The sequence below is a fragment of the Alosa alosa genome, chromosome 5, assembly GCF_017589495.1.
Source record: "Alosa alosa isolate M-15738 ecotype Scorff River chromosome 5, AALO_Geno_1.1, whole genome shotgun sequence".
NCBI classification, from domain to species: domain Eukaryota; kingdom Metazoa; phylum Chordata; class Actinopteri; order Clupeiformes; family Clupeidae; genus Alosa; species Alosa alosa.
Window position 1 is genome coordinate 32,367,475 of NC_063193.1, and position 10,292 is coordinate 32,377,766.

The following is a 10,292-nucleotide window of genomic DNA, read 5'->3' on the forward strand; positions in this document are numbered from 1 at the left end:
CTTCAGGTGGAGGCTTTGAACTGGATGGGGGACCTGAATGTTTCAGGGATTTGAACAGCATATGTGTGCAAGTTAGGACAGAAGCCATAGACATGATTGCACAGAATTCACGGGCATGGCATAAGCCATGATGCCAGCCTCACCCACTTGGCTACAGCATGAGTGTGGCACCAGTAGCTCAAAGTGCTTTACATTTGGAGCATGTAACACAATAATAGAGGAGACTCAGTCATTATCAGTCATTCCTCTTCGTTGCTGTGGCCGTTTATGATCCAATCAGCCATGTATGAGAAATACTTATATGTAAGCACCACTTGCAACAACATATGGGGGACAAATTTATTACAATTCAAGAAAACACAATGAAACTCAGTTCTCCAAAATAAAACATTTATTTAAACAAATAAAAGGGAAGCGTTCACATAAGATGCTTGAGTGACTCTGTGTGGAACTTCAAAACACTTCTGTGCATACACAATTCTCACTTTCTCTCACTCAGAAGAAGTAGGCTTGTTCGTATCCGGTAAAGTTTGCGATGTAAACGGGGTTGTAGCTGTAGATCAAAGCCTCATTTTCGTCCTCAAGGTTGGCAAAGTGATGAGAACTCTTCCTGCCTTAAAGGGAAATAAACGCAATGGCATCACATACTTTCATTTACATATCTAATTTACATATCTACATTATTTCATCAAGGACACACACACACACACACAAGTCAAGTGCCCCAAATCCCTATCTATTTCTTTCACATAAGCTCATTTGCACACACACACACACACACACGCACACATACACACATGCACACAAACACACAGACACAGAAACACACATATACACACACACACAATGCCCAAGATTCCTGCTCATGTTATCGAAACAAACAAAACAACAAAACACCACTACAGCACTGTGAGCTGTGGTTCCATGCCCACACCATAGAACGATAAACAGTCACACACACACATACTGTACACACACACATACATACGAATGATACAGAGTCATACACACACACACACACACTATGTATACGAATGATTCACAGTCATACACACACACACACACATACACATACTGTACATACGAATGACACACACACACACATATAAATGATACACAGTCATACACACACACACACACATACGAATGGTGTTTTCAACATTTTAAAATCTCTCAAGAGAATTCCTAACATTCCATGAACTGATATCTTCATTGTACTCTACTTAACAAAAAACAATAAAAAATAACTTGCAAAAAAAAAGAAGAAGAATGCCAGTAGTCCTCCGTATCACTGTGCAGTGTCTACTAACGGCACACGCCCTACCTTCGTTGACAAAGAAGTCAGAGAGTAGCGCTGAGAGGCTGACGGCGTTCACTGAGTGGGGGAAGTGGTACTTGGGGTTCCACTGGAAACGGTTGACCTCCGGATGCCACTGCACACCGTAGAAGGGGTACTGCCGTCCTGTTTCACAAGAAACATCTAAATAAGTCAGGATTTAAAACGCTTGTGTGTGTGTGTGTGTGTTTCTGTGTTTCTGTGTAAATCAGTGTGTGTGTGTGTGTGTATGTTTCTGTGTAAATCAGTGTGCCATGTTGAGTAGTGTGTGTGTGTGTGTATGTTTCTGTGTAAATCAGTGTGTCATGTTGAGTAGTGTGTGTGTGTATGTGTGTGTGTGTTTCTATGTAAATCAGTGTGCATATTGAGTAGTGTGTGTGTGAGTGATCAGTGTGTCATGTTGGGTGGTGTGTGTGTGTTTCTGTGTAATTAAGTGTGTGTGTGTGTGTGTGTGTTTCTGTGTAAATCAGTGTGTGTGTGTGTATGTTTCTGTGTAAATCAGTGTGTCATGTTGAGTAGTGTGTGTGTGTGTGTACTGTATGTTTCTGTGTAAATCAGTGTGTCATGTTGAGTAGTGTGTGTGTGTGTGTATGTTTCTGTGTAAATCAGTGTGTCATGTTGAGTAGTGTGTGTGTGTGTGTGTGTAAATCAGTGTGTCATGTTGAGAAGTGTGTGTGTGTGTGTTTCTGTGTAAATCAGTGTGTCATGTTGAGTAGTGTGTGTGTTTGTGTGTGTGTGTGTGTAAAATCAGTGTGTCATGTTGAGTAGTAGTGTGTGTGTGTGTGTGTGTAAAATCAGTGTGTCATGTTGAGTAGTGTGTGTGTGTGTGTGTGTGTGTGTAAAATCAGTGTGTCATGTTGAGTAGTGTGTGTGTGTGTGTGTGTGTGTAAAATCAGTGTGTTGAGTACTTCTACAGTGTTCTTCTCATGAATAGGACAAAGCTTCTGTGTGTCAGGGTCAGGCTACCTTCCATTGTGGAGACAAAGACCGATCCGTCCTCAGCGACGTTTGTGGATAACACGGAAAAGAACTCCCTCAGTCGGGCATTCTCCTGAAACACCTGCCACACACAGGAGTGAATGCTCTTAGCTTACCTCAGCAGCAGTCTTAGCATCACAACAGAACAGAGACTCTTCACCAAGGCCAAGTTTACGTAAACATGCAGGAATAACAACAAAATCACTTGGCTGAGACTTAAAATGAATTACTTGCTGTATTGTGTCCTACGGTAACACAAGTGAATCGCTCACTGTAACACCGTGTCCTACAGTAACTCAAGTGAATCACTCGCTGTCCTACGGTAACACAAATGAATCGCTCGCTGTAACACCGTGTCCTACAGTAACACAAGTGAATCACTCGCTGTCCTACAGTAACACAAGTGAATTGCTCGCTGTAACACCGTGTCCTACAGTAACACCAGTGAATCGCCAGTGAATCGAAATGCCTGCGCTCACCTTCTCCGTTACTCCGTAGTGATGGAAGTTTCCGGTCAGAGGCTCCTGGGTCAGAGACCTGAGGAGGTCCGGAGGGAAGCTCTCAAACATGCGGCTGGACTGGGCCTCTGTGACAGGAGAGATGGAGAGGAGTTAACACTGGCACTAAAGGGTAGAAACAAACAGCTGTTCATCAGTAGAGATCTGCTCAAACCGTTTAGCCAGCCTATCTCTGCTCAAACCGTTTAGCCAGCCTATCTCTGCTCAAACTGTTCAGCCAGCCTATCTCTGCTCAAACCGTTTAGCCAGCCTATCTCTGCTCAAACTGTTCAGCCAGCCTATCTCTGCTCAAACTGTTTAGCCAGCCTATCTCTGCTCAAACAGTTCAGCCAGCCTATCTCTGCTCAAACCGTTTAGCCATTTAGCCAGCCTATCTCTGCTCAAACCGTTTAGCCAGTCTATCTATCAACCTTATGAGCTTGGGATGTGCTGAGATGCGATGTGTAATAATGATTATCCTCAAAGGAGGTAATAAATCTGTTATAGCAGGGTTGCATTTGACTCAGGTGGTGTTTGACTTGAGGTTGTGTTTAAGTGCTAGCATGTGTAGTATTACTGATGGAGGTTCGGTTCCTCATATGCAGAATTACTGATGGAGTTTGGGTTTTTCAAATGCAGTATTACTGATGGAGGTTTTTCATATGCAGTATTACTAATGGAGGTTCGGTTTTTCATATGAAGTATTACTGATGGAGGTTCTTCATATGCGGTATTACTGATGGAGGGTCTTTGAGCACCATCACATGCAGTATTACCAATAGAGGTTTTCACCCAGAGTTTGCTGACCCCTCAGTGACTCTGCTGAGGTTGATGGAAACGAGAACTGAGAGGTGAAAGGGTTGGAGGAGAGTGCAGCAGGAAGTGAGATCACCTGGAGGTCACCACCGCCTAGGTACGTACACAGCACAGGGCATTTATATGCATTTATTTGTATTTATAGCACGGGCTGAATGGTTTCCCAGGGCAACTAAAGTTACCATTACGGTGCATTCTGATGACTCATCAGGAAAGCGATATCTGAAAACTGTGCATGTGGTAATGATGACGACACTGAATCCTCATGACAACGGCAGCCTATTAGTGTGTGTGTGATTGCGTGTGTGATTGTGTGTGTGTGTGTGATTGTCACCGTGTGTACACACATGGTGTTTGCTCAGGATATGACACAGACAAAGGATGCAGGGTCAGGTATTTTTAGGACGTCCAGGAAAAGAAATAAGAATGCTGTATGACATTATTTCATGCCACACTCATCTCATCCCTCTCAGTGTGTCACCCCCTCCCCCCTGCAGGTAGTCAGGATGGCAGGTACAGAACAGCGGTCTCCAATCTGGGTTTGCCCGTCCACTCCTGCGGTCAGATTGAGAGGTATTGTGGTTGAGTTACCTGTGCTGCCTACCTGCGGTCAGATTGAGAGGTATTGTGGTTGAGTTACCTGTGCTGCCTACCTGCGGTCAGATTGAGAGGTATTGTGGTTGAGTTACCTGTGCTGCCTACCTGCGGTCAGATTGAGAGGTATTGTGGTTGAGTTACCTGTGCTGCCTACCTGCGGTCAGATTGAGAGGTATTGTGGTTGAGTTACCTGTGCTGCCTACCTGCGGTCAGATTGAGAGGTATTGTGGTTGAGTTACCTGTGCTGCCTACCTGCGGTCAGATTGAGAGGTATTGTGGTTGAGTTACCTGTGCTGCCTACCCTGCGGTCAGATTGAGAGGTATTGTGGTTGAGTTACCTGTGCTGCTACCTGCGGTCAGATTGAGAGGTATTGTGGTTGAGTTACCTGTCCTGCCTACCCTGCGGTCAGATTGAGGTATTGTGGTTGAGTTACCTGTGCTGCCTACCTGGGTCAGATTGAGAGGTATTGTGGTTGAGTTACCTGTGCTGCCTACCTGGTCAGATTGAGAGGTATTGTGATTGAGTTACCTGTGCTGCCTACCTGCGGTCAGATTGAGAGGTATTGTGGTTGAGTTACCTGTGCTGCCTACCTGCGGTCAGATTGAGAGGTATTGTGGTTGAGTTACCTGTGCTGCCTACCTGCGGTCAGATTGAGAGGTATTGTGGTTGAGTTACCTGTGCTGCCCTACCCGCGGTCAGATTGAGAGGTATTATGGTTGAGTTACCTGTGCTGCCTACGCGGTCAGATTGAGAGGTATTGTGATTGAGTTACCTGTGCTGCCCTACCTGCGGTCAGATTGAGAGGTATTGTGGTTGAGTTACCTGTGCTGCCTACCTGCGGTCAGATTGAGAGGTATTGTGGTTGAGTTACCTGTGCTGCCTACCTGGGTCAGATTGAGAGGTATTGTGGTTGAGTTACCTGTGCTGCCTACCTGCGGTCAGATTGAGAGGTATTGTGGTTAAGTTACCTGTGCTGCCTACCTGCAGTCAGATTTAGGAGCATGTTGATGTTAAACCTGCGGTCAGATAGAGTGGCATGGCGATGTTTATCTGTGGTCCGATTGAGAGGCATGGCAATGCCTACTTGCGGTCATATTGAGAAGCGTGGCATTACCCATCGTTTACCTGTGGTCATTTTGAGCCACATGGCAATACCCATCGTTTACCTGTGGTCAGATTGAGCCACATGGCAATACCCATTGTTTACCTGTGGTCAGATTGAGCAGCAAGACGATGTACTCTGCTTACCTGCGGTCAGATTGAGAGGCATGGCAATGTTCTCTGCAGTGGTGTTGGTCAGCAGGTCCTCTCCTGCCACCAGGACTGTGAGTAGCTGGAACCCCATGCAGGTTCCCCACAGCGGGAAAAAGTCCCCTGCGTCATTAGCCTGGACGAGGGACAAGCACGTCACACCACAGCACATCACACCACAGCACGTCACACCACAGCACATCACACCACAGCACGTCACACCACAGCACATCACACCAACAGCCACAGATCGCGCCACACACCACAGCCACGTCACACCGCAAGCGCCACGGTAGGTTCGCGCCGCGGTACTGCACCACATTGCGGATCCGCCACCGGTAAATCACTTACGCAGCGCACACGCAGTGGATCGCACCACCAATACTGGAATACGGCTGCAATGCGGATCGCGCATACTGTACCTGGGCCACGAAGCGCACGCACCACGGTAAGATCCGCATGTGCATGGATCCGCGCCACCAGTGGATCGCGCCACGGTAACGTGCGGATCGCGCCGCGATGCGGATCCGCTGCACGGTACCCTGGGCCCTGACGCACCAGATACGAGCACGCACTTACGGTACGATCCGCGCCACCAGTGGATCGCGCCGCAGTACTGGATACAGTACCTGCCGCGCCACCATTGGATCGCGCCTGAGCCGCACAAGGTCTGACGCACCTGGTAAACCACACCGCACACTTGCCACCACAGCCGAATCACACCACAACCGCGTCACACCACAACCGTTCACGCCACGACCACCCGATCACACCACAACGTCGCGCGGCCCGGCGCGGATCGCGCCTGATGGATCGCGCCACAGTAGCAGCGGATCCGCGCCACCGGTGGATCACGCCACCCTGAATACGTACGCACGCCACCAGGCCGCGGATCGCCGTGACCAGCCTGAATACGGCGCACGCACCGCAGTTCGATCCGCGCCTGACGTACGGATCACCACGGCCGGTTCGGCCATGACGCGCCACGGTACCTGGACCTGACGATGCGATCGCATACTGGATCGCGCCTGACCCTGGATCGCGCCACACGCCACCTGAATACGATCGCACCACGCCACTGACCTGCGACCGGTTCACGCCACAAGCCTGAACACCACCGGTAAATCACGCCACCGATCACGCCATCACTTGCAGCACGCCAGCATGCGGATCCGCGCGCCTGAATACGGATCACGCCTGGCCACGGTAGCGGTACGATCCGCGCCGACACCTGAATACGATCACGCCTGGATCTCGCGCCACTGAGCGCGCGCGTCGCACCACGCGGCGATCGCGCCTGACTGGCGCGATCGCGCCGGATCGCGCCGGGTCGATAGGATCACTTTCCACGGATACCTGGAATGGACAGTTCACTGAATACACACCCTGATGGATCACTTTTCCACGGCGCGATCGCGCCACGGTACGCACCCGATCGCGCCGCACCTGGATACTGAGCGGATCGCGCCTGACGGATCGCCCTGACACTGGATACCACTGACCGGATCGCACCGTGACGCGTAGGATCGCCGCGATCATCGCCACCAGCGTGGATCCGCGCCGCGATCGGATCGCGCCACGCCTGAATGGTGGATCGCGCCGCCCGATCTTTGGATCGCCACGGCGTGCGCCGATCGCGATCCGCATGACCGGATCTTTCCTGACACCTGGTTGCGCCTGCACTTCCCGCGTACACCTGGGAATACAAGCCTGGATCAGGGATCTCACGCCTGACCGGTTCGCGCCCACCGGGATCGCGGTCACGACTACCGCGCCCTGATCGCGCCTTACCGCCTGGTCTGGCCCACACGCCACAGCGCACCGCACCATCACACCACAGCACATCAGTCAGACTACACGTCACACCACAGCACATCAAAATGCATAAAATTAATTCCTGTGGAACAAAACTTGCATGAGGTACATGAGATCGGATTCTTAGGATCGGATTCTTTTAGTTCACACACATCACACACACACACACATAACAGTTCTTTACAGCATGAAATAAGATATTCTTTAGTTCACACACAAAAAAACTTTACAGCAAGCTTTAAAAAAACTTTGCAGTCGGGCATAGTCTGATTGCACCAGATCCACTGCTCCTCCAATGAACAGCAGGCTATAGAGAAGAGAGTCAGACAGACAGACAGATACACAGACAGGCACACAGACGGACAGTAGAGCTCCCATTAACCCTCACTCCACTGAACCATGGTCTCAACTGAAGCATAAATATCCCAGGACTCGCACAGCGCAATGCTGCCATCTAGAGGACAGCTACACACACTTCAGAGTCTCACAGTGCTGTAGGGTTACACAGTGCCCCCTGTCAAAAGTTAAGCAATAGCCTGCTCATCTCATCCCACATTCTGGGTAACATGTACATTTTATAATATATAAATGTATAATACACTCTAAATATTAATTGTATCATAGGCCTAATATACAAATCTGTCCATCAGCTGGACATCACATCACCACCTGCACATGAGGAAACCCTTTTCTTACCCGTTTATTTCCGCGAAGATTTTCTCATATTCAGCTTGGGTCAGGTTCAACCTGAAATACAGCAATGATTGAGCCACATGGCAATACCCATGTTACCCAATACCCTGAATATTGGACACGCACAGGCTTTATAAATGTCATAATATTGGACACGCACAGTCTCATGTACATGTAGTATAGGCTATAGGCTATTCTTTAATTTATAGAATGCACCGTAAACTAATCCGTACCTGATTGGAGCCACTCGGCTACCAGCCGACTCTATGTACTTCACATATGAGGCAGGAATGTATGTTTTCCCAAATGGTCTCATGTCATCATCAGACACCTCTTGGGTTAAAATCCCTTCAAAAGATTTGAAATATCAGTAGGCTATGTTAGTCAAGACAGCACATATTTTCACAACGATAAAGCACGCTAAAAGGTTTACATTTAGTTTAAATCTCGATATTAGGCTACATTGGTATTTAAAATTGCTCAGCCGTTTGTAGCAGCGTTTTGCAGCGTAACTATTGTAGCTTGGATGCCACACTGATAGCAGACCTACCGATAACTGGCCGCTCATTAACGGGCGAGCTTGGACGTAGTTCCATCGCCGGTCGTGCTAAAGTCACCTCACGGTAGATAGGAAAAGTAGGTGCCCCAATCGCTCCATCCTGCAGGCGTTATTAACGTCCTGACCTGTGGAAGGTAAACAATCAGCCACCCTGGAATCTCCGACTTCTCTCTTCCGGGCGACGAATATTTAAGCCGCGGGACACCGGAGGAGGAGTGGCCTGGGAGTTTTGGAAGGAAACAGAAGTGGTCAGACCTTTACGCTGTGTGTGTGTGCGTGCGTGTGTGTGTTATGGAACATCCAACATCATGAATTGCTCACATTACTCTTGAGTTATCATATTCACTGTTCACATTTTACTGCACTGTTCACTTTTGCACTTCCACCATTACACACACACTCCACCATAGCACACACTCCACCATTACACACACACACTCCATAGCACCTTATCATGGGCAATGCATCACATGGTCAGTTTCATACCAGACCTTCGTAATCACTTCACATGCTCTTTAATTTTTTACATTTCTGTGAGTGATTTTTATGTATGAGACATATGTGTGTTTGTTGTGTTTGTTGTAAAAACTACTGGGTGCCTAAAAAGTATATCTATCTATCTATCTATCTATCTGACTGTAGGAATTGAGGTACATTACAGTGGGCCTGCAGACTGCTGCGTAAACCCTTTTCCACACGTTTGCTCCCTCTGAGGCGAGTCGGAAGTCGGTGACGACTAGGAAAGATCCTTTCTTACATAAATGTGTTTGTCTGTCATGAGAAAAAGCGTTATAGCTTTATTTAAAACACGAGGCTGTGTGTGTGTAGTGTGTGTAGTGTGTGTGTTGAGGCTGTGTGTGTGTAGTGTGTGTTGAGGCTGTGTGTGTGTGTAGTATGTGTTTAGGCTGTGTGTGTGTAGTGTGTGTGTTGAGGCTGTGTGTGTGTGTGTGTGTTGAGGCTGTGTGTGTGTATTGTTATTGAGGCTGTATGTGTGTAGTGTGTGTGTAGTGTGTGTTGAGGCTGTGTGTGTGTAATGTGTGTTGAGGCTGTGTGTGTGTAGTGTAATGTTTGAGGCTGTGTGTGTGTGTGTAGTGTGTGTTTAGGCTGTGTGTGTGTAGTGTGTTTTGGGCTGTGTGTGTGTAGTGTGTGTTGAGGCTGTGTGTGTGTAATGTGTGTTGAGGCTGTGTGTAGTGTGTGTTGAGGCTGTGTGTGTGTGGTGTGTGTTTAGCCTGTGTGTGTGTAGTGTGTGTGTGTAATGTGTAGTGTGTGTGTTGAGGCTTTGTGTATTGTGTGTAATATATTTAGCCTGTGTGTGTGTATGTGTTGAGGCTGTATTATTGTGTAGTGTTAATGTTTAGTCTCTATTATTGTATAATAGTGTGTGTTTAGGCTGTGTGTGTGTAATGTGTGTTAAGGCTGTGTGTGTGTAGTGTGTAGTGTGTGTTTAGGCTGTCTGTGTGAAGTGTGTGTGTAATGTGTGTTGAGGCTGTGTGTGTGTAGTGTGTGTTGAGCTGTATTATTATTAGTGATATTATTATTATTGTAATATTGTGTTGAGGCTGTATTATTATGTGAGTGTGTGTATGATTGTGTAGTGTGTATTATTGTAATGTGTAATGTTGTTGGCTGTGTGTGTGTAGTAAATAATGTTGGGCCTTGTGTTTGTGTGGTATTATTGTTATTGTAATATTGAGCTGTATTATTGTGTAGTGTAATATTGTGTGTGTTGAGGCTTTTGTCTCTGTGTAG

At 47.6% G+C, this 10,292-nt stretch overlaps 1 protein-coding gene across 1 annotated transcript; it reads right to left on the bottom strand.

Moving 5' to 3' along the window:
- Positions 1–369: 369 nt before the first annotated feature.
- LOC125294727 (gamma-glutamyl hydrolase) lies at positions 370–8,759 on the bottom strand. The gene is made up of 9 exons (XM_048243687.1): positions 8,535–8,759; positions 8,218–8,332; positions 7,988–8,038; positions 7,517–7,598; positions 5,474–5,612; positions 2,794–2,900; positions 2,303–2,396; positions 1,325–1,462; positions 370–614 (listed from the first exon to the last, which is right to left on the bottom strand). The coding sequence occupies exons 1-9, from the start codon at positions 8,578–8,580 to the stop codon at positions 496–498; spliced, it is 891 nt and encodes a 296-aa protein (XP_048099644.1). The 5' UTR covers positions 8,581–8,759; the 3' UTR covers positions 370–495.
- Between the last annotated feature and the right edge of the window lie 1,533 nt (positions 8,760–10,292).